The 24,916-nt window shown below is 40.2% G+C and overlaps 1 protein-coding gene across 5 annotated transcripts in view; it reads right to left on the minus strand.

The window, feature by feature from the left end:
• CFAP206 (cilia and flagella associated protein 206) overlaps nucleotides 1-24,916 on the minus strand; it is a 55,376-nt gene that overhangs the window by 8,981 nt on the left and 21,479 nt on the right. Inside the window, exons 4-13 of one of the 5 annotated variants that reach the window (XM_043890467.1) lie at nucleotides 21,394-21,547; nucleotides 19,043-19,151; nucleotides 18,321-18,404; nucleotides 15,489-15,579; nucleotides 13,702-13,890; nucleotides 12,726-12,884; nucleotides 11,017-11,225; nucleotides 3,344-3,463; nucleotides 2,736-2,934; nucleotides 651-791 (exon numbers count right to left, since the gene is read on the minus strand). In XM_043890467.1, coding sequence (XP_043746402.1) covers nucleotides 651-791; nucleotides 2,736-2,934; nucleotides 3,344-3,463; nucleotides 11,017-11,225; nucleotides 12,726-12,884; nucleotides 13,702-13,890; nucleotides 15,489-15,579; nucleotides 18,321-18,404; nucleotides 19,043-19,150 — 1,300 coding nt within the window. In that variant the 5' untranslated portion in view covers nucleotide 19,151; nucleotides 21,394-21,547. Of the gene's footprint in view, nucleotides 1-650; nucleotides 792-2,735; nucleotides 2,935-3,343; nucleotides 3,464-11,016; nucleotides 11,226-12,725; nucleotides 12,885-13,701; nucleotides 13,891-15,488; nucleotides 15,580-16,233; nucleotides 16,253-18,320; nucleotides 18,405-19,042; nucleotides 19,152-21,191; nucleotides 21,548-24,916 lie in introns of those variants that run through there. The other 4 variants (XM_043890466.1, XM_043890469.1, XM_043890468.1 and 1 more) reach the window with 4 other exon arrangements.

The following is a 24,916-nucleotide window of genomic DNA, read 5'->3' on the forward strand; positions in this document are numbered from 1 at the left end:
TATATGTTCTCTACGCTGCATACACACAATCCCAATAATTCTTTGTAATAATTCTATTTCTAATTCACACGGCACTTTTTGAATAATAATTTACTTTCCTCTCAATTTCTGATTTATTTTGTTTTGGAGAAGTTCTAGTAATACATATACCTCATAGGGGAATTTGACTTGATAAAACACTGGCCATTTCTTTAGTGGGATCTGACTTACACAGAAATACTGATCTATGTTAATGGGATAGAGCCATAAAGTGACAAAGAATATTTTTTAATAAACACCAGTCACACTAGTGTTGCTCTTTCAGGTAATCACTTTGGAAGATGACATATTTTAGGAATGCCATATAATGTTTCTGGAATCCTCCACAGACATATGAGTCATCCCCCTCTTATGACATTGCAGCACTCATATTTCATTATATACATTCCATCACTTATCACTTGCATTGTAACTTATTTATGTCAGTTTATCAGGTTATGCTGCAAGCACTTCAAAGATAAATACTTTGTTTGGATCACATTTGTAGCTCCTTTCCTAGTTCAACATTAGATTCCATGAAGTTTTACAAAGTGAATGAGTGACAATAAACACACTTCAATTAAATAAAAAAAATTGGAGAAGGGAGAACAGTATTATTTCCAATGACGTACCTGGAAGGAGAAGACCATCTGTTGTAGCAAAAGTGTAAGCACAAAATCCCCGATACTGAATCAATAATTTATCAAAATTGGCTGTTGTTTCTGGGAAAAGCCACTCCAGTTTTTTGAAATCTGCCACATTTACTCTATCTTCTAAAATGAAAGAGGAGTACAAGAGAAACCTTATTCATTGGGCAAATGAGCCAAGAGACTGGCTGCTATGTGACTAAAACAGAAATAAATTAACTTCTTTCAAGACAGCGTAGCTCTTAGTAACATAATACGCTCTTAGTAACATAATATGCGCGGTGGCAAAATACTCTGTGACGCTTATATACTAGGACTGTCTCTTCTTGAAATAGTTGAGAATGAGCAGAGTCACAGAAACATCTCTTAGTAACTTAATTTTGATACAAGAAGTGCAATTTTTGTTCTTTACACTTGTAAAAAGTCTTCTTCATGTTGCTTTTTTTTTTTTTACACAACTAAAAATGAGCATTTACAAAGCACGGATGCCCGAGCGTCTTTGCTTTTGCAATGCTACCCACACTCCTGTTTCTGGCTCTGTATCCAAACAGTAGACACTATAAATGATCCCATGGCTACAGCTGGAAGTAAATGCATACTTTAGAAAAAACGAACCTTCTTCCCTCTTTTTTCCTGATGTGCCTGAAAGCGTCAAACAGTGATGGGATGCGGCAAGTATAAATTTTTGCAGAAGAACACTGGGTCTCCCAATTCACTGGAGCAGTGACTTGATAAATTGTGTTCTAGTGCATCAACAATTCTGATTTATAGCAGGAGATGACACACCTTGCTAATATGGTTGAGTTTAATATCTACTGCTGAAGTGGCTTTAACTTTTCAATTTCATTTAGTATTTGCATAGATATGCTGTTTTAACAAAATGACATGAGTAGGAAAACTTTAACTGGGAGGATGTTTTAAAGTCTTTCTGATTTAGTGTTCAGGTTTTATGTATTCTAGTAGTTTAAGAGTGAGTGTTACCACTTCATTTTATTTTTCAAATTCTAAAACAATAGAATTTGAAAAGGAAATTTAGAGTAAACTATTTAATTTCACTTTCTTGAAAAACTTTCCTTTTTAGGCAACAATTCAATTCCCCAACTCTATTTTGACATTTCTTATGAATTTTGAGTTGTATTTAACCAAATTATAGAAGGGGCTAAAAATATAGAAAGAAGTTTATTGGTAAAGACAGCCTTTCTCTAAGAATCAGTGCATCTATTAAAGGGTCTAAGATAAGCTCAATTTTATAGTAGTAACATTTATTGATTCGTAAATATCCACCTGAATCTGGGGTAGACATATGACAGAGAGCATCCTGAAAAAATGGAGTTTTGTTTGCACAAATAGAGCAAGGATTAACATCCTTTTTCACTACAAACCAATTAACAGAATCATTAAGACTATAGCTGAAACCCATAAGCACATGAAATCACTCTTAATCAAAACACTAATAATAACATCAGGAATGGTTATTGTTGTTCGGTTCCTAAGTCATGTCTGACTCTGACCCCAGGGACTGCAGCATGCCAGGCTTCCATGTCCTTCACTATCTTCTGGAGTTTGCTCAAATTGATGTCCATTGAGTTGGTGATGAAATCTAACCATCTCATCCTCTGTCGTCCCCTTCTCCTCCCGCCTTCAATCTTTCCCAGCATCAGGGTCTTTTCCAATGAGTCAGCTCTTCGCATGAAGTGACCAAAGTATTGGAGTTTCAGTTTCAACATCAGTCCTTCCAATGAACACCCAGGACTGATCTCCTTCAGGATGGACTGGTTGGATCTCCTTGCAGTCCAAGGGACTCTCAGGAGTCTTCTCCAACACCACAGTTTGAAAGCATTAATTCTTCAGCATCAGCCTTCTTTATAGTCCAGTGGTTATTGCTGGATGGCAAACTCTTCAGTTTATATATTTCCAGTTTTCTATAATGAACATTGATAGTCTTATAAGCAAGAAAGATGTTCAAAATTTTATCAAAAAGATAAAAGCTGAAAATTTTAAAACAAAAGAGTGGCTTTATTCCAGAGCTAATTTTAACAGGAAGAGGAAATAATAGCTGATTTCTATTACCTATGTGCTCTTTTATTCTACACACGTCAGTTTTCACAGTCACTCCATCAAGAAGAGCTTGCATCACTTTCTCAGGAAAGAACAGGTCATGAGCCCCCAGGAACGGCTCAAGATGAGTAGTTAAGTTACTGAGGACGCTAATCAAGACAGTTTCATCCTGAAAACTAGTCCACAGGTTGGAAAGTGCAATGAAGACGGGCTGCAGAGGAGATACAAGTGTTCAAAATGCCACTGTTTAATAAAACTATAAACCACTCTCAAAAATACACACGAATTTCTGCTCTGATAAAGAAATCAATTCTCTCGTAAGACAAGTGAACGTCTCATGAAGTTAGACTATAGAATCAGTAGAAATTCGACTGACAGACAATACTGGTATCATGTACTTTGGTAGCAATTGCTTACTAAGTGAATCCTCTCATTCAACTTACAACAACCGAGTTCTATGGGTATTAACGACAAAATAAGCAAAAAGAACAGGATCAACTTGTATAAAACTAGTATTACATTTTCCGTGTTAAATACAATTAAAATTACTTTCAATCCAATTTTATGGGACTTCAAAGTTCATTCACCCTTAAGTTTCAAAGCTGACGACCAATGCTTACAAAGACTTGTGATGTTGGGACGGCCGTCTTTGACTTTACAGTCAGTTTTAATTGTTCCAGCTGCGCTTCTAACTGCTTTATCATCATTTCCACTTCTTGAGCACAGGTGATTATATCTGACTGTGAAGACAACATAATTTGCATGAATATTTTGCTACACCGTTATGTATGTCTTAAGCCCCACTTGGTCCCCACATCTCCTGAAGGGGAGCTCGGTGAGGGCAAGGGTTCTGCTCTCTGGGGTATCCTGAATACCAAGAACAGTGCTAACATATGAACAGGGCCCCAGAAACGTCTGATGGATAGATGAGCTCTTTGAAGTACAATGGCTATAATTTTTCTCAAATGTACACAGGTCCTCTCTGATATTCCGCATAGCTGCATTTCTAAGCAGCGGATCCTGAGACATGTAAGCCCCACAATAAATATTCACAAGTACAAAACGAGGATAGTACAAATGAGAGAGGCGAGGCACAGACAGGCAGGTAAACTGCCCAAGTTTACACAGCAAGTGAGGGGCAGAATCACGGCTCCACAGCGGGCCACCTGAGCCCCTGGCTCCCACCCCGAGCTGTGACCAGAAACGGCAGTGTGAAGCTTAATTAGTACCAGCAGTGTTCAAGAGTTACAATCACCGGAAGAGAAAAAAAGCTGCATTTGAGTTCTCAGGTATCTGTAGCCTAACGACATGCTTTACTAGACTATTTTTAAATGACAAAAAATAATTATAAGAAATATCAAATATTAGCCCTGCATTTCAACTAATGAATTTTTTCATTCACTTATATAATATGGATCCTGTTTTAATTTTACCTGTGCTATTCTTTAAACATCTCCCCTCCTCTTTCCTCATTCTCCCATTATTTATTATAATTTTATAAATATTTTCTCAAAATTATAATAATAATTTACATATCATTTATCCTACCTAATAAGTCTCCTGTTTACCCTTCTGTTCTTCCCCCTTGACTGCTAGCTTTGTTTTAGAAATCAAAATATGAAAATGCGGTCCTTAACTTATTTAGATTTGTATACAAAAAACCAGAAACAAATAAATCTGCCTACTCCAGTAGGCCTGGAGTAGCTTTACTTATAGGTTTTAAGAGGTGTGATGTATTAAGTAAAGCTACTCCAGACCTACTCCCCCAAGCTATGACTGTAGGCTCCATCTACAGATTAGGCACACAGAACTTCTTGATTTTTCCTGACAGTGTCCTAGAACAATCACACTGTTTATATTTTACTGAAAAGAACTTGTTCACAACTATGTAGAATTTTAACTGCAAAGCAAGTCCTCATAAATAAAGGAAAAAAAACACTCCGCACTCCGGGATTAGAAGAATTAATACTGTTAAAATGACTGCACTACCCAAAGCTACCTGCAGATTCAATATGATCCCTGTCAAGATTCCAATGGCATTTTCAGAGATATAATGAACAATCCTCACATTTGTATGGACTCACAAAAGACTTCAAACAGCCAAAGCATCTTGAGAGAGAAGAATAAAGCAGAAGGCATCATGCTAACTGGTTTCAAGCTACTACAAAGTCACAAAGTCACAGTCATCAAAGCAACATGGTATTGGCATCAAAACAGACACATCGACCCATAAAACAGAACAGAGAGTGCAGAAATAACCCACACAGATACAGTCAATCAATTTACTGCAAAGCACCAAGAATATACACTGGAGAGAGGACAGTCTCTTCAATAAATGGTGCTGGGAAACCTGTACAGCCACCTGCAAGGAATGAACCTGCACCACGGTCTTACACCACACACAAAACGCAACTCAAAGTGAATGAAGGACTTGAACGTGAGGCCTGAAAACAGAAAACTCCTACAAGAAAACATAAGCAGTAAAGTCTTGACCTCAGTCTTGGTGACGTTTTCTTTTTTCCGACACCAGAAACAAAGGCGGCAAAAGCAAAAATCAACAGGTAGAACTGTATCAAACAGAAAAGCTGCACAGTAAAAGGAAACCATCAATCAAATGAAAAGGCACCCAATGGGATGGGAGAAAATATTCACAAATAGTGTACCTGATCAAAAATCTATTAAAAAACCCATACAACTCTAGCAAAAACAAACAATACAATTTTAAAATGGCCAAGAAATCTGAATAGACATTTTTCCAAAGAAGACATATAGATGGGCAACAAATACATGAAAAATTGCTCAGCATCACTAGTCACCAGGAAAATGCAAATCAAAACCAGAATGATGTATCACTTCACATCTGACAGAATGGCTACTATCAAAATGACAAGAAAGAACAAGCATTGGCAAAGATGGGGGGAAGGGAACACTTGTGCACTGCTGATGGGAATGTAACTCAGTGCAGCCAGTATGGAAAATTTGTAGAGAGGTTCTTCAAAATATTAAAATAGACCCACCATATGACCCAACAATTCCATTTCTGGGTACTTATCTGAAGAAAATGAAACACTAACTCAAAAAGATATATGTGCCCCCCTATTCACTGCAGCATCATTTACAAGGAAATCCTGCCATTTGCAGCAACATGAATTAACCTTGCAGGAATTTTACTAAGGGAAGTATGTCTGACAAAGACAAATGTCATATGATCTCACTTATATGAGGAGTTTTTGAGGGATAGTTGATTCACAATTTTGTGTTAATTTTTGATATACAGAAAGTGATCCAGTTACACATATACAACTTTCTCAGGTTCTTTTTCCAAGATAGATTATTACAATGTATTGGGTATTGTTCCCTGTGCTCTATAATAGGACCTTGTTGTTATATGTGGAATCTTTTTTAAAAAAAACTGAGCTCATAGATACAGAGAACAGATTGGTAATTACCATTGGTGGGGGGATGAGGTGGGCAAAATGGGTGAAGGGGATCAAAAGGTACACATTTTCACTTATAAGATATATGTCACGGGGATGTAACACACAGCACGGTGACTGACTGTAGTTCATAATACTGTATTGTACAAGTGAAAGTTGTTAAGAGAGGAACTCTTAAAAGTTCTCATCACAAGAAAAAAAACTGTAACTATATGTGCTGAAGAGTTTAACTAGATTTATTATGGTCACCATTTTGCAATATACACACATATGGAATCATTATCTTATACATCTGAAACAAATATGTCAATTGTATCTCAATTAAAAAAAAGCTATTTTCACTATCCTTTCACTATCCTTGATATTGCAGTAAGAAGTATTAATTTTATTGAATTTTTATCTTTATGTGCATAGTTTTTTAACAATCAGATCAAAGAGAAAGTATACATAAAACACTTCTGTGAAAGTGGAAGTGAAAGTCACTCAACCATGTCCAACTCTTTGTGACCCCACAGACTATACAGGTCTATAGACCTCATGGATGATACAGACTATACAATTCTCCAGGCCAGAATACTGGAGGGGGTAGCCTTTCCCCTCTCCAAGGGATCTTCCCAACCCAGAGATCAAACCCAGGTCTCCCGCATTGCGGGCAGATTCTTTACCAGCTGAGCCACAAGGGAAGCCCAAGAATATTGGAGTGAGTAGCCTATCCCTTCTACAGTGGGTAGCCTATCCCTTTCCTGACCCAAGAATCGAACCGGGGTCTCCTGCATTGCAGGCAGATTCTTTACCAACCAAGCTATCCTGCCTATTAAAACACATAGTTCTCTTATATGACTAGGTTGCGAGCTGAACTAGCCTTTTTCTCCCCTCTCTAGTAGAAAAGCATTTTTATATGAAAAGAACAACTGGCAAACAAACTATGATTTTTGAGCCTTATCTATTGGCAGATAGTTTCCTGAGAGTCAATGAAATGAGTCTGTCATTTCGGAAAAGGATAGTTTTTGTTATCCATGATAAAATTCACATTTTGAAAAACTTGTATCTGCCACCACGAACTTGACAGCATCCTAACACAAAGCTATTTCTAATGAGATTGTTGGAGGCAAAAAAAATAAGAATAAAGTCACAAACTTTCTTTTCATAATGCAGTCCAAAAAATGCTTGGGGAAAGCATGTGTACCTAGCATTATTCTTCCTCTCCCCCACTTTTTAAATTATAAGCTTCTCATACTTTCTTCTATGAACATTTTCCAACAAATCTAAAACAAGAACAAATTCCACCTAACTGACATTTTACTTGCATTTTCAGGAAAATCAAGAAGCCCTGAGCAATCTATTCTGTGAATGGCCCTGCAAACACAGCCTGGACAGAGGAAGCATACAAAAGTCTTGACTTATATATTTTCAGAAATGTTGTATGTCATGCAACTTTTACTGGTACAATAACAATAAGTGGCTTTCTCTCTTTGGTAACTGCCGTGCTCATCAAAAGCCCACAGAGGGTGGAATTCTGTTCTTTCAGCTAAGACAGTCAGCAAGACTGCAATCACCCCTTCCTTTCTCTTCCAGAATATTTGAATTTGTTCACTATAGCAGATAAAGTCCTGATCAAAAGACAATAACTCACTATCTTACCCAGGATACAACCAGATTTTCCAAATGTCTACATAAATGTAGCATTGGCAAAAGAAAAATTTTTGAATCAAAATCAATATTTTAAAAAATCTTATTAATATTTGTTCAAATAATATGACTTTAAAAAAAGAGTATTCATAGATTTCATGGACAGGAAAAGGTTTCAGCTAAATATAAACTGAGTTATTTTATAACCTGGCAGTAACACTCATTAAATTGTATCCATTCTGTAACAATCAACCTTAAACTGTAACTAAGGCAGATTGATGGGGGAAGGCTGGAGTATTAAAAACTACCATATCCTAGCCAGCCATCAAAAGAAATTTTGCCATTTGCAATGGCATGGATGGACCTGGAGGGTATCATGCTTAGCAAAATAAGTCAGATAGAGAAAGACAAGTACTGTATGTTACCACTTATCTGTGTAATCCACAAAATAAAAGACTAGTGAATATTAAAAAAAAAAAAGATATAGAGAACAAACTAGTGGCTACTAGTGGAGAACAGGGAAGGGCAAAATAGAGATATGGGATTAAGAGATTAAAAACTACAACGTATAAAATAAATAAGCTACAAGGATATATTTTTATAGCACAAGGAACACAGTCAATATTCTATAATAACTAAAAATAGAGTACTATCTTTAAAAATTTTGAATGACTATGTTGTACACCTGAAACTAACACTGTAATTCAAGTATGTCTCAATAAAAATAAAAACAACAAAAACAAACAGTGATTAAGCAGCAAGAAAGTCAGAAACTTGAGAAAACTCATTCTAACGCTGACTAAGGGGAGTAAGAAAGAGTCGTGAAGAGTGCTAAGGTCAGAATGTGCACTTCCGCAATAACACGAGCAACACAGGGTTTGGAAAGGAGATATTCCAAGAAAGCTAAGAGCCCTTCAGCTCGTGCCCCTGTGGGAATGAAGTTAGAACCGCTCTGCTAACGCCCTGACGGTGATGCTGGTAGACACTGCTTGTCGTCAGGATCATCATCATCTGCCTGACGACACTGCTCTACCTTATTTACCTACTGGGGACCACCACTGACCCCTTTCTACAGATGTGAGGACGAAGGCACAGAGACGTCAAGCAACTTCATCCAGGACACACATTTAGTAAGTAGCAAAGGCAGGATTAGAACCTGGGAAGTCTGGCTGCAAGATCCACACTTACCACTTCAACCTGCTGCTCACCGTCCCTCTCATATAGATGTAAGAGTAAGAACGCCAATGAGAACTTAAGACTGTTGGGGAATTTAAGACTTTCCTGGTGGTACAGTGGCTAAGACGCCTCGTTTCCAAAGCAGGGGGCATAGGTTCAATCCTTGGTGGAGGAAATAAGATCCAATTGAATGGCACAGCACCCAGTTGGCTGAATATGGTTCATGTGCGAAAGCTGTGAGAAGATACTACAGAATGAACACATCCTCCACGGCATCCTGAGAGTATGTCTGACAGTTTCCCAAAGTTCTTTCTTATAATGTCCCTTTTGAGCATAAAGGACAAAAGTAAACATGAGATTCTGCTCCTGTGGACCCCTATGCACTCAAACTGACTGTGAAATCCTCTTAGTATCTGACTAGTTACATAATATGCTAGCCACAGGTCCACATTAGGGGAACATCTACCCTAAAGAGTGGTTTGGCTTCAGAGAGCTGAGTTAGAGTCCTCCCTTCTGAAGGCAAACGGAGAGTAGGCCAGCTGTGAGGACCCCTCCTAGTTTGTTTCCATGAATTCCTGTCTTTGGGTGTCATCTCTCTCTCCTCTGGAGTGGCGGTAAGGAGAGAAGGCAGATCTAGGGCGTCCAAGAGCAGTATCAAGGGATTTCCCCGGTGGTCCAGCGGCTGGGAATCCGTCTTGCAAGGTGGGAGACGTGGGTTCAATCCCTGGTCGGGAACTAGGATGCCACGTGCTGTGGAGCAACTCAGCTGGTACGCCACGAGAGACCCCGTGTGCCCGACTGCAGAAGCCAGCGTGCTCTGGAGCCTGCTCGCTGCGCCCGCCGTGCCTGCAAGCCACAAGCGGAGAGTCCGTGCATCGCAGCGAAAGCGCTCACGTGACAGTGAGGATCCTGAGTGCCGCAGCGGAGACCAGACACAGCCGTATCAAAACAAAGGAACAAAGTGCTCCTGAGTCATCAAACCACAAGTGAAAACAGAGCGGGGGGCGGGATGCAGCCTGCTGTATCCCTCAAGACGTTAGTGCCCACTTGCACACAACACAGTTCCGCCAAGCCTGCGGTCTCACGGTACTGGAAAATAAGCGGCTGTGTGCAGGTAAGCAGTGACCAGGGGGATGGATGCGTTCATCAATTCAGTGGGGGAATACAGAGGTATATCAAATCAAAACGTTGTACAATTTAAGTATCTTACAACTTTGTCAATTACACCTCAATACAGCTGGGGGGAAAATCAGAAAAAAGAACAGTAACGGGTAGAAACTTGGTTTGCTGCCAGGACACAGTTAACAAACTGTGTTCCCTGGAATCTTCAGATGGCTTGGGAATGCTCCTTGAGGAAAAGGGCCTCTGATCCTTTTGTCTAAGATACTTGCTTTACATTTTTAGGAGTAAGCAAACTTCTTCTGAGTAAGTTTCTATCAGAAAGGGCTCTGATGCTTTAAAAAAAAAAAAAAAAAAGTTGAAAATCACCACTTTACCATACCATATTTTCCAACTCTTTGCAGGGAGAGTGTTTGGTTTGTTTATTAGATCTAGAGAAGCAGAAAAAAAAAATCTTCTCCACCAATTTTTACAATTAGAACAAGTAATTACATCAGAGTTCTTTGAGTGCCAATGACCTGCCAAACTATATTTAGACACTTGCTCTGAATGAAAGCAAATAATGCAACACGTCTGACACGCATACACCTGCATCACCATAGCAACCATGCAACAACACCAAACATCCGCTCAACACACCTTCACTAAGATCAGCGTCCAACTCTCCCACTTCCATTTCAGCCCTGGATCCTACAGACACAATACACGCTGAACAGTTATTAAGGCTGTTTCTTTATCAATGACCTGGCCACCCCATAATATATAAGGAGGTTGTGATAAACAACAAACAAGGCCCTACTATATAGCACGGGGAACTATATTCCATATCCTATGATAAACCATGGTGGAAAAGAATGTTTAAAAAGTTGGAACCTGGATCACAGAAAGTGCTAAAAAAAAAAACCTGTTTATCAGCTAAACATGTAACTCACCAAAATGACCTGAAGGAAGATCTCGCATTGCCGCACGTTATATAGGGCCTCTCTCAGCATGTAGGGCTGAAGCTCTTGACCCACGAGGGAGCTCTTTGCCGCCTTCTCCAGGACGGCTGTGTAGCGGTATGCCTGGTCCTGAACTGCCTCAAGCTGGGAATCAACGTGCTGTGTGGTGGCCGGGATCGCTTCCTGTAGAATGGCTGGCACTGGTTTGAAAGGTGTAATAACACAAACATGAGGCTAAAAGGATTCAGGGAAAAAGCCTAGAAGGTAGTCATGTTTAAACAGTAGGTTGAGTCTGTTTTTATTTTTAACCAAACTAATAATAAGGAGGCAGGTGTTTCATCACTTCTAAATCAGGAAGGACAGAACCCAAAAAGGAAAACCTATCAACAAACAAACAAAAGAGAACACCACACGGCCGGAATAAGAACCAAAAACTAAAGCAGGCCACCTTTGGTCAATAAAATACAGAAGAGTCTAAAGAACAGACAGGCTTTGGCGTTGTGTGCTATTAATTACATGCTTCTAGAAAAGCCACTATATCTCTTCTTCTGTGAATCTTTTTCACTGCTTGTAAAAAAGGAAATAAAAGAGTACCGCTTAAGAAGCTCATTGTGATACAGAAAAACAACAGAATCATCTAGCAAAGTAGGGAAATTTGTGAAGAATGGGAATTGGACTTCTTACAACACTTTTTAAATTGCAAAAACAATTACCCTATTGGACTAAGTCAGTGATCTGGTAATAGACACCAACACCTTCTCAGTGGGCCTACATATGTACCAAATACACAAGGAATTTACTCCTACTGGTTGGTCTTTGAGCAAATATTTCAACAAATGCTTTCAAACTTACAGATAATGAATGCATTAAGTATATAATACCATAGTAGAGGCTCTGGATTTATAGACTTGCAAATATTCTCCTCTTATTTTATTTCATTCCATTAACTACATCAGCAACAGTTTTCTTTTCAGGGTGATTTTTATTTTTTAAATCACTGAATTTTATTCCATTTTGGTTATTTGGCTTGGAGGGCTTCCCAGGTGGTACCAATAGTAAAAAATCCAACTGCCAATGCAGGAGATGCAAGAGACACAAGTTCGATCTCTGGGTTGGGAAGATCGCCTAGAGCAGGAAATAGCAACCATTCCAGTTTTCTTGCCTGGAAAATCCCATGGACAGAAGAGCCTGGTGGGCTACAGTCCATGGGATCGCACAGAGTCAGACACAACTGAGCACAGATGCGTGCACAGAACATAAAGGCCCATTGAATGGGGGAGGCCGGACTCTAGCAGGTCCTCCCAGTCCTTTTACTGATTCACGCCCCGTACTAGCTTCATCTGCGTGCGTGCTCAGTCGTGTCCGGCTCTGCGACCTAATGGACTGTAGCCCAGCAAGCTCCTCTGTCCCTGGAATTTCCAGGAAAGAATACTGGAGTGCGTTGCCATTTCCTACTCCAGGGGACCTACCCAATGCAGGGATCAAAGCCCCTAGCTTCATGGTACATAAAAATGTATGGTCTTGCCCCAATAAAATGAAAGATTACTGTACATTATGAACAGTGGCAGCACCTAAGGTATAGTCAAAACTGCAAACATTAAATCCAAGAATGCCAGTGGTGTACTGGGTATTATTTTCCTCTGTTCCCATTAAAATTTAAACCTGTGTAACCTATAGAATTAACCTAATGATATACCTACAGTCATCGATGCCTTCTCCTCCCTTTCCACAGTCTCGGTTAAATAAACGGATTCCAGTCACAATCATGGTGAGTTCTTTCAGCTGGCATTCTTTGTCCTTCTTAGAAAGGGTTAGAAACGTCCCAAGCTCAGTTTGAGGAAATACACTCTGTAGGGCAGCTAAACAAACCACCAAAAGGACAACAGAATGGTAGAATAAAGACACCAGAACTTAAATAACAAGTCTCTTTCAGTAGAAAGCTAAGGGGCTTGTCTTTATAGAGTTACTTAGATTATTCTTTAACTGTCTGATACCTGATTCCAGAATACTTGGCAAAATTTAGCATACATCAAAGTGGAGCTGCTAAAAATAATGCCATTGCTTCACATCTGTTTCAACAATTATGCATCCATCAGTAATTTTTTGGCAATGGCCATTCAAACAAGCTTTCTAAGTAGGAGTCTGAGTAGGGAAAAAAAATGATGCTTTAAAAGAATTATGGGAAAAAAAAAAGAATTATGGAAGAAAGCTGTGGGAAGATTAGAGATATTGCCTATTCCTTATCTTTTATATGAAACTGAGCAAGTATTTCCTAAGGATAAGACAGTGCTGTTTACCTTCATCCATCCTAGATGACAGACTCTACTCCTTTCACCAGTATGAAACTTACTCTCCCAGCACTTCCCACGCCTCAGTCAGCCTGGTCCTCTTAATCATACGGCCAACGCTTCTCTAGTGAGGAGTAACAGGTCCCTAGGTACATAAGCTCTAAGAAGACGAACATATTCACCTCCCAGAGGTGCTACTTGAGTTTTAGTGATGCTACACTGTGTAAGAGGAATGTAGGTAAATTCTAACCTCTTATTTGTGCTAGTTTTTTTTTTCCAGACAAAAGGAGAAAACTTCAACGTTCAACACTTGTAATTCACCATATTTTATCAGATACGATGTTCATGTATGTTCACACATGGAATGGAAATGGTGTACGTTTTTTACCTGTTGCCTCTCTGACAATCTTGATGTCTGTCGGGGACCCCAGCCCAGAGCGCAGTAACACGTAGCTGACGATCTTGCGGTAGAGGCTCTCCAGCTCCTCTCGGGCACACGCTCGACTGTCCGTAATCTCTCTGCTGACAGAACTTAACCTAGACTCGATGACCCGGTGATGTTCTTCAAGAAATTCCTCTAAAAATGGCAACAGACAATGTTCCATATATTGATACTTAGAATTCTTCTCCCGTAAGAAAGTAGGACCAGAGGGGGAAATGGCATGGTATGGCAATTCTACTGCATGAAAACAAGTATTTTCTTAGGATATAGTCATCAAAAAAATAAACAGTGGCCAGCAAGTAACTTCAAGACAAAATTCTAGTGGGAAAGATGTACTAGTGATTCAAATGGCATACTTTGTCAAAACATGTAAGACTTTTAAACAGACAATCCAAACATAATAGATAGGGCTAAAACCTCCTAGTTAAGCAGAAAGAATACAAGATATTTTACAATATACATTATAAACATATGCGGTATAAATATAGGTACTATCTATATGCTGTTGGTAAGCACATGTAGTATACTGTATGTAAGCAAATATAAATACCCGTATAGATAGTATAAATATTCCTCTTCAACTATGTGTGTTTCTGTTTTAGTTCTAGATAAATTTCCTTTGAATGGCATGACTATAATGCAATGTTGCATCAAGAACTGTATCCCTCTCCCTTCTTCCTGTAATACGATGAGGTTTAAGCTTAATTGTGGCAGGAGCCACATTCACCAGCACTATAATTGTTGTAACTAAGTCCACTAGACACCCTTTAACAAGGGCAATAATTAAAATATCAACCACACACAATTTATAGCTATAACTTTACCACAAAACCTCAAACTTTGAAATTAAGAAAAATCTAAATTACATCAATTCATTACTATTGTTTTAAAATGTCATTGTGATGGTTTAGTCACTAAGTTGTGTCCGACTTGTGACCCCATGGACTGTAGCCCGCCAGGCTCCTCTGTCCATGTGGATTCTCCAGGCAAGAACACTGGAGTAGGTCGCCGGCTCCTTCTCCAGGGGATCTTCCCAACCCAGGAATCAACCCAGGTCTTCTGCATTGCAGGCAGATTTTTTACCAACTGAGCTACGAGGGAAGCCCTAAAATGTCATTATTATTAATCAAAAAAGCAAGATACATGATTTTACACATATAGCATAACTAAAAGTTTAATACAAAGAGGGAAAAAAGACAATGAAAATCACCAAATGGTGAATAATGATTCCATTACAGTCAAGCAGAGGCAATCTTTATTTTCCCTTTTATCTTGTTTCCAGTTTATCTCAGATGTATGTAATAAACAATTTACACACAAAATATGTTCTGAGCTTATATTTCCCATCATTAACTTCATTTTTAGGTAAGTTACACAATTTAGGGAAACATTATGAGATAATAATATAAACCAGGAACCAAAAAAATCAGCAAATTAAAAATTTGAACTTCAGTGGGCTGGCTGCTTTACGATATTATGTATGAGTCATATAACAGTTAAAGCACAACAGACTCAGAAACTTTTGACGCTCATTAAGGCCAATGGTCTCATTTTGCATCTCCAATGTTATTACATTCTTCAAAGTTGGAAAAAAATTCAAAAGACAGACAGAAAAGTTAAATTGTTCTTCATCAACCAAATGAAGCCCCTATAACCTGAAATACAATATGAATCTTCTTTTTTTTTTATGAATCTTCTTTTAAAGGGTATCAATATAGGTAGATACATGTTACCTCGACTTGTATAATTCAAATCAAAGTAGACTTGCATCTTAATGGTGTCCAGGGAAGGATTTTTGCTGTCCAATAGCCGATTCACACAAAGCTAAAAGAGAATATCCCATAAATGCTTCTCAATCAGAAGTTATTTTTAAAATCAAAGAGAAACATCAAAGCAATAGCTTATGATATTTATCTACCAATAACCTCTTGTATTATTTTTTTCCTCAGAACTTCATGCTTTATAGATTATTTAACCAGTAACATTTATTAAGTAATAAGCTATTTCCCCTGAGTTAGCCAATATTACCAAACCCAGGTGGCTAGTAGTCTAGTTGGAGGCAAGGCCCTCAACAAGGTTAGTCTCTGAAGACTCCATGTGGGTGGGCATTTCATGAAGCTTATGCTCATGACTGGAGCTCCTCCTGAGTTCCTCATTACATTTATTTGAACCTTCATGCTCCTTCTTCTTTTTAGCTGATGCTGGAGGTCACGTGCATTTTATAAGAAGCTGCTGTGGTGACCATCCTCTGCTCAGGGACAATCTCTGAGCCTGCCTTCTGTTTCAAAATTTCTTCCTCTGGTCTGTTTTCTCCTGTCTGCCCTCGCCCGCCCCTCCCCGCACCAATGCACATACAGATAGCTCATCCTCCTCCTCTGTTTTGCCCTTTGAGGACAGACCCGAATTTTTCTTTTCTCCTCTCTTCTCCACCCCCCAGCCCCACTCTTCCCTATCTCATGTGAGACTTTATGTCTGTACCTGGCGGGCACACCAGCTTCACCCAGCCCACCTCCCAGGGCACCAGCACTACTTTCCTGGAAGAAGGGAGAGAAGGCAGGCGTGAGGATGGGACACCTGGACCGATCCCGGTGGAGAGGTGCCAGGCCAGGCACAGACCTTACAAATGCAAAAGTTAGCTCGTCCACATGATTCTTAATTGAGGAAAAAGGAAACACTCTTTATCACTTGAATTATGATATAAATTGACAGTTAAGGTCCAGGTCACATTAACAGTACACTGAGCATAGGGAACTATATTCAACATCCTGGGATAAACCATAATGGAAAAGAACATGAAGAATTTACATACGTGTATAACTGATTCACTTTGCTGTGCAGTGGAAATTAACACAATATTGTAAATCAACTACACTTCAATAAGAAAAATAAAATTCAAAAAATATATCAAACTTTATTCTTGCCAACTGAGTCAAGTTAGAGGGGGGACAATTGCTTCCTGAGCCACGAAAAGGAGAAAAGCCCCTGCTGCCCCTCCTTGGTTCTTCTCCACAGCTTTCCAACGAAGCTTCCGACTGACCATTAGTCACTTCCCCTATTGCCAAGAACAGGCTTCATAGCACATTCTCAGTTTCAGCACAGAAAGACCCAGCTCTCAGCTGCCATAGAGAATCATGGAGTTTCTTCTGCACGGTTATCCTAACAACATAGCCCCTAGTTCCAAGCTTCCAAACCTCTTCCTGATCCTCTAACATCTGCGGACAGACCTGTGTTCCACTATGCAAATTGATGGCTGAGAGAGAAGACAGAGATGATAAAAATTTCCTCTACCATTTGTTTGAGCTCAGAAAACATCCACATACAAGTCTGGGAACGCTTGTTTCAAATATTTTGTGTGAAGGAGGGAATTAAAATAATTAAGCTCAGGGGAAAAAATAATGTTGAAATTTTAGGAAATCCATTCACAAATATTTAGAAAATAAACATTTAAGCATCTAAACCCAGTGAGTCAAACTTAAAACATATGGAAAAATTAACAGTATCTAAAGTTCCTGCCTTCTTTAGTTCTTACAACTGCTTTTCAGGCACATCTACTTGATTTCTTTTATTTTTTTTCTTCTATAGTAGATCCTTTATGGTTAGCTCTTCATTTCTTTTAAATACAGCAGTGTATAAATGTCAATCTCAAATTCTCAAACTATCCTATGAATCATTTTGTTCTTGGCTTCAAATTTTCTTTTAGAAAACACAAATTATGTTGAATCAATAATTATATGAATATGAATTTGTATATAACTGTATATAAATCAGTTAATAATTTTCTCAATGTCTCATTAGATGAATAAGATGGCTCTAAAATACTGTGGCAGACATTGCTACCCACCAGTATCCATACCCCTCCTTCCTTACTAACAAAGCCTCAATCTGGATTAAGCTAGAGATTTCCTTTCAGCTAAAAAAGGAAAGAGGAAAACAATCAATATCCCAGGCTCACTTGCAATATCATTCCAATCAATAAATGCAAGGGCTTCCCAGGAGGCACAGTGATAAAAGAATCCACTTGCCAATGCAGGAGACACAGGAGATATGGTTCAGTCCCTGGGTTGGGAAGGTCCCCTAGAGAAGGAAATGACAACCCACTCCAATATTCTTGCCTGGAAAATTCCACAGACAGAGGAGCCTGGCAGGCCACAGTGTACTGGCTGGCAAAGAGTCAGATATGACTGAGCACGCACGCAGGCCATAAATGGAAAGAGATGGGAGGGATTCTGGGAAAGCCCATTATTTTCCAAAAACAAACTGACAGATCCAATTGCACACATACTTTGACCTTTGTCCTCTCACCTTATACCTGCCTAAAGGTGGAAGAGCTTTCTTGTGACCCTGGGGTGAAAACACATGCATGATGGTGACCTAGGAAGTCAGGAAAAACAACCTATGAACCTCTAGACTTCATTTTATGAGAAAAAAATTAATCTCTCATTTGTTTGCACCACTGTTCGGTGGGGTTTTGTTTCATGGAGCTGAAGGCACTATAGATCAACACAAACCAAATATTTAGAATTGAGAGTAAATCATTCAAAATTTGAGAAACGTTGGATAATCACCTTTACCAGTTTCTGCACATCACTTTTTGTGAGCGTTCTATCCGTGTTAAAGCCATTACTCGGGTCCAGAACAACAGCTTTCACCTGAGAGTAGGAAAAAGCCCATTACATTTGTTTCATATTACTACAACATTAGTTTAATATTTTTCCATTTTTTAAACAACTCTCTCCTGGTTACCCAGGGTTGATCACTCAGCTGAATTTCTCACAACCCAATTCATCAGCGTCTTCATCAGAAACTGGAGAAAGGGAGCAATCTTACATTGGGAAACTAATCGGAATCTTTTACCATATTTTAATGAAAAGCAAGAACAGAGAGATATCAAGGAAATGAGTAATTTTTACAACAGTGAAAAATACATGTTAAAAAGAAAAAAACTTACAGCACAGGAAAAACATCATTGATGTTTCTAAGATTCTTTGAGATCTTCTAAATCAGTCTCTTAAATCTAGAACTAACATGCTTTATAGACTTAAAAAAAACAACAACAGTATTTTTGCCTGGAAAAATCCCATGGACAGCGGAGTTTCGCAGGCTACAGTTCATGCAGTTGCAAAGAGTCGGACACGACTGAGCACACACGAACACAATTTGCCCAACAATATCCATAGGTTTTCAATGAAATAAGTTAAGAAAACATCACAGAATTCTAAGAGCAAAATAGGCACTGCTGAAAAAAAAATTTAATAAAGCAGTAATTCAGAAAAATATTTATTCTTACCATAAAAGCAACTAGAGTTTCAGGAACAATCTCTCCATGGGCTGCACATTCTTGTCCTATTTCTCGAATGATACTCTTTATAACACTTTCAGCCTGAGTGGGAAGCATTCTAAATAAAAAGAGTTTTTAAATTGTATTTATATATTATTTTTTCCTTTTGAGATTCCACCACTAATAAATTTGTAAAGAGTCATATTATTTATTAACTTAATAATATTTACTAGTATATAGGCCCCTCTTGTTTTTCATTAGTTGGTTTCATATTTATAAAAATGAAGGACTGATAATAATAGTGAGAGCAATTGGGAGTTAGTGATTGAAACATTTCCTCTTTATTTAAATGATGGTGCTCATCAAAAGTACCCTTATAACATGATATTTTTAATTAAAAAATGTTAAACAGTATTAGAGACGGGGGATGGGTGTAGGAGTAGAATTAGTGAGAAATTCCACTATGTAGGCGGCAAAGTTAGCTTGAAACAGGACATGCTTATTTCATCACATTCACTAAATGACCTTTCATAATTATCAGAGACTCTTGGAACACAATTCTTGCTCGAATCATCAAAATTCTATTTCTTGCACATCCAAGTCAAGGTTTAGACTCTTGATTAAAAACATGAAAACAAAAAAAGCAAAACATATAATGAGTCATGGATCATGGGGAAAAAAATGAACTCCTGGAAAGGTGGTAGGTGGTAGGTTTTAATAGTGATCAGGTTTTCTGATTTGTATCTGTAAATAAGCAAAGGGGAAATTAGCATGCAGAGAAAAACAAAGGCAATGCCAGGTAGGTAAAGATCACTTTCAGCATATTAGGGTTCAGGTAAGGTTAACAACACCTGGCATCTAGACCAGGAGGACCAGACAGCCTGGTTCCCACCGAGCCCCATTTCCTAGCTGAAACCTTGCGCATTTCCTTAACTTCTCTTTGAAGTGATTTTCTCATCTGATAAGTATAAATCCTAATAGTACTCTCTCCCTGGAGCTGTCCTGAGGACTGAGTTCTACATCAGCTCAGTTCAGTCACTCAGTCGTGTCTGACTCTTTGTGACCCCATGGACTGCAGCACACCAGGCCTCCCTGTCCATCACCAACTCCTGGAGTTTGCTCATGTCCATTGTGTCAGTGATGCCATCCAACCATCTCATCCTCTGTCATCCCCTTTTCCTCTCGCCTTCAATCTTTCCCAGCATCAGGGTCTTTTCCAATGAGTCAGTTCTCATCAGGTGGCCAAAGTATTGGAGTTTCAGCTTCAACATCAGTCCTTCCAATGAACACTCAGGGTTGATTTCCTTTAGGATTGACTGGTTTGATCTCCTTGCAGTCCAAGGGACTCTCAAGAGTCTTCTCCAACACCACAGTTCAAAAGCATCAATTCTTTGGCGCTCAGGTTTCTTTATAATCCAACTCTCACATCCATACATGACTATTGGAAAAACCATAGCTTTGATTAGAGGGATATTTCTTGGCAAAGTAATGTCTCTGCTTTATAATATGCTGTCTAGTTTGGTCATAGCTTTTCTTCAAGGAGCAAGCCTCTTTTAATTTCATGACTGCAGTCACCATCTGCAGTGATTTTGGAGCCCAAGAATATAGTCTGTCACTGTTTCCATTGTTTCCCCATCTATTTGCCATGAAGTGATGGGACCGGATGCCAAGATCTTCGTTTTCTGAATGCTGAGTTTTAAACCAACTTTTTCACTCTCCTCTTTTACTTTCATCGGGAGGCTCTTTAGTTCCTCTTCACTTTCTGCCACTGGGGTGGTGTTATTTCTGTATCTGTGGTTATTGATATTTCTCCCAGCAATCTTGATTCCAGCTTGTGCTTTATCCAGCCCGGCATTTCGCAAGATGTACTCCGTTAAGCAGGGTGACAATATACAGCCTTGACTTACTCCTTTCCCAGTCTACATACTTAGCGGTTAACACAGCGCGTGGCAAAAACCAAGCGCATCAACCAGCAGCTGGTAACAGGCGCCTGCTCCATGGATAGAAGGCCCGCGTGTGCGCATGCGCCGTCGGTCCGTCCCGGCTCTCCTCGGTCCCCGCCCCCCGCCCCTGCCCACACCCCCCGCCCCAGCCTAGACCTCCCGAGTTCTGGCCGGCGCGGGTGCGAGCGGTGCCCAGCCCGGGTCAGCCGTCTGACCTGGGGACCTGTGAGCCTCCGACCGGAAGCGACCGCTCCTTACGCTCAGCGGCGGGGCCTGGAAAGAGTCCTTACTGTCACCGTCGCCTGAACCAGGTTAGACGACGTGCTCCCGCGGCCCAGGCTCCGTCCGCTGACCCATGCCCGCCTCCTCGCGAGGTACACCCCGGGATCAAGGGCGCGGAGCCCGGGCTGCGCTGACCTTGGCTGTAGTCACGAGCTGGAGCCGGGTCTGCCCGATTCTTCCCTGGGGCTTTCACGGCAGCCCGGCACTCTCGGCGTAACCATGGAGACCAAACGCTAGGGCCCGAAAGGGGCGGGGCCTGGGCGTGGCTGGGTCCAAAAGAGAGCCTTTCCTGGAAGGGATGGGCGAGGATAACTTTAAAAAAAAAAAAAAAGACACGCACGATACAGAGGGACCCAAGGCCCAGACAGAAGAAGACAGGTTCACTACAACTCAGTGAGCTAAAAGATGTCAAAAACTAGATTTCTTAAACAACCGTATTAACTTAGCAGCGTGGAAACCTATGCAGTGTTAAAGAAAGAGAGATATGGGCAAATTCTCTGCAAGTGTCAGTAGACTCTTGATTAAGATTCTCTAATGCACCTGAACAGTATTTATATGGATGTTCACTTTATAACTATTCAATGGTGCATATGTTACACTAACCTTTTCTGTATATGTTATATCTCATAATAAAAAGTAAAGTAAAGGCACAATAATGGAGAACTTCTCCACTTTGGGTTATCCTTTTGGGCTATATAGATCATTAAAATAGAGCTGCATCCTGTTTTCTAGAAATCCTCAAAGTTAAAATTCAGATCTCGTGCTTTTCACCTATCTCACTCATGTTCTCTATTGTTATCCATACACTATGCAACAGTTGGCTATTTTTTCAAAACACAAATCATCATGTTAGTCTATGTAATATGTGTGGTTTACCAGTTTTGAAATGAAGGAAGTCATAGTCTTAGAATTAGCTGACAATTTCCTTTTCCAGTTTAACTTTCCTTCTCCACAGAAATGCTTGCTAATGGAGTGGGTAGCTGAATTTTCAGAGTAATGATGAAAAAGAAAGCATTGCCCAAGGAAGACAATGCAAGTCATTCTTACTGAAGTTTCTCTTAGAAAAAGCATTAACTATTTTTAGTCTGCTTTCCCACATCCTTTCAGTCAAGAAGATTCACAAGATCATTTCTTAATCATCTTCCTTAGAGAGATTTCTCTTCAGAGTTAGTTACATGGGCACAGATATGAAGAGCCAGAAAAAAAGCAAAATTTGAGTTTCCTGACACAAAAACAGCAAGCTTCTTATGTTCATTAGCGTGCATACACACTAAGTTGCTTCAGTTGTGTCTGACTCTGTATGACCCTATGGACTGTAGCCTGCTAGGCTCCTCTGTCCATGGGATTCTCCAGGCAAGAATACTGGAGTGGACTGCTGTACCCTTCTCCAGGTGATCTTGCCAACCCAGGGATCAAACCCATGTCTCTTACATCTCCTGCAATGGCATGAAGGTTCTTTAGCACTAGCACCACCTGGGAAGCCCAAGTTCATTAGACTTACCCCTAAAAATTGGCCTTTCTTTATGGTTGTCGATTACCTTTAAAGGTAAGATGAAGGATGAGCAAAAGCATTAATTATTGGTTTCCCATCTTTTTCTCCATCACATGCCTCAGCCCTCGGGGAAACAGCAAACCTTAGGGTCAGATTTTCACAATCTAGGTGGGGGTGTGGCTGGGGGCTGACTTGAAACACTTACTGCAGATCCCCAAGCATGGGGTCCTGTTCTTTCAAGTGTTACAAGAGAAGTGGAATTACAAGAACACACTGCAAGGAGATCCAACCAGTCCATCCCAAAGGAGATCAATGCTGGGTGTTCATTGGAAGGACTGATGCTGAAGCTGAAACTCCAATACTTTGGCCACCTCATGCAAAGAGTTGACTCATTGGAAAAGACCCTGATGCTGGGAGGGATTGGGGGCAGGAGGATAAGGGGACGACAGAGGATGAGATGGCTGGGTGGCATCACCGACTCGATGGGCGTGAGTTTGAGTAAACTCAGGGAGTTGGTGATGGACAGGGAGGCCTGGCGTGCTGCGGTTCATGGGGTCGCAAAGAGTCGGACACGACTGAGCGACTGAACTGAACTGAACTGAAGTGGTTCTTTCTTAAAAGTATTTCCCCCTCAAACGAGGTAAATTCCATATACATAGTCCTAAAGAATAAAACAGGATCTAAAGCATAAAACCCTTTACATTATAGCCTCTGTGACAGTGATTCTCAACACTGGAGAGTGAGAAATAGCATATCAGAAATTCCTTGGGAGTCCCCCATGATGAATTCTGAGATCTATTTACCTAGTTTGTATATGCAGATAATGTTACTAGGTAGCTTTTTAAAAGGTGAGTTTCTCCCTGTCTTTCACCCATCCACTCCCACACTCATCTTCTCAATCCTTAAATTAACAACCCAGTCTTCATTATTGTCTCTTGAATCAGTTCAAGTCTCTCCATTTCCACTTCTGAATTAATTAAAGCAACTACTTTTTCTTCTTTTTTTTTGGCTTGGATTACAGCAGCCAATTAAATGAGCTCCCCTCTCCAGCCAGGGACCCTCCAAATCTTTGCCTATACTAAAGTTAATACTTAAACAGTGGAAATCTGATTATGTCATTTCCCTGCCTAAAAGCTCATGAAGGCTTCTCAGTGGCTTTGGGGCAAAGTGCAAACTTCTCGGCGTGGCATATAACATGCCCATGACCTGCTCTCAGCTCACCCACCCAACGTCAGCTCTCACAGCCACCTCCCTCCCCCTCCAGACCACACTCTTTCTACTTGCTGGCCATGCTGCATTACTCGTCGGCCTCCAGATCTCTGCAGAGGTCACTTCCTCCATCTGAATGTCCTTCTTCCCTCTTCATCTGGTTAATTCCTCCATGTTGTCAGTAGCCATGTCTCCTATGAAACTTTCTCTGACCTGTCAATTGGGTGTAGGGTCCTAAACCTTCACCTTCATCTGATTCCAAAATATTTCCACCTACCTCAAGAGGAATGTCCACAGTCACTAAGCAGTCACTCCCCACGCCTGTCCCCCAGTACGTACACCCGACGGAGTTCTCCATACTCTCAGGGAGTCTGTTTTCTTGTCTGTCCCCCCACTAGACCACAAGCTCCTTGAAGGCAGGGAACATATTCTGTGGAATCCCCAGCACCTAAGAACAGTCTGGGACATAACAGTCATGCAAGACAGTCTGGGTTAGGGAGGTGAGTTTAGGATTCGGAGAGTGAAAAAAAAAAAAGGAGAGAGAAAGAAATTTTAGATTCTTTACTATCTTTACTGAAAAGTTAGGGTGATTTTGGAGGGAATTATAACTGTGGAGGGAGAGGAGGAGGCATTGAAATGACAGGCCTTCAGGAGATCTTCCCCTGACTTCACTTTTGACTCTCATGCTTTGGGGTCTCCTACCCACCTCTAAGCACCCCTTTCTGTGTCCCCAGGAAGAAAGGTTGCCCTCAGGTTTGCTCCTTTTGACCACATCTCAAACTAGAGTCTGCAGTTTCCAGTGGTGCCTGGGCTTTAGAAGGGTGGGACTTCTAGGCTTACAGATTTCTTGGAAGAGCAGGTGCTGGAGGTGCGGATGGTGCCTGGTGATTGGGCTCCAGACTGACTTCATCTTTGTGCTTTCCTTCTTCCTCGAAGGGGACTATGGCTTATTGGCTC

The sequence above is a fragment of the Cervus elaphus genome, chromosome 28 (assembly GCF_910594005.1).
Source record: "Cervus elaphus chromosome 28, mCerEla1.1, whole genome shotgun sequence".
Classification (NCBI taxonomy): Eukaryota; Metazoa; Chordata; class Mammalia; order Artiodactyla; family Cervidae; genus Cervus; species Cervus elaphus.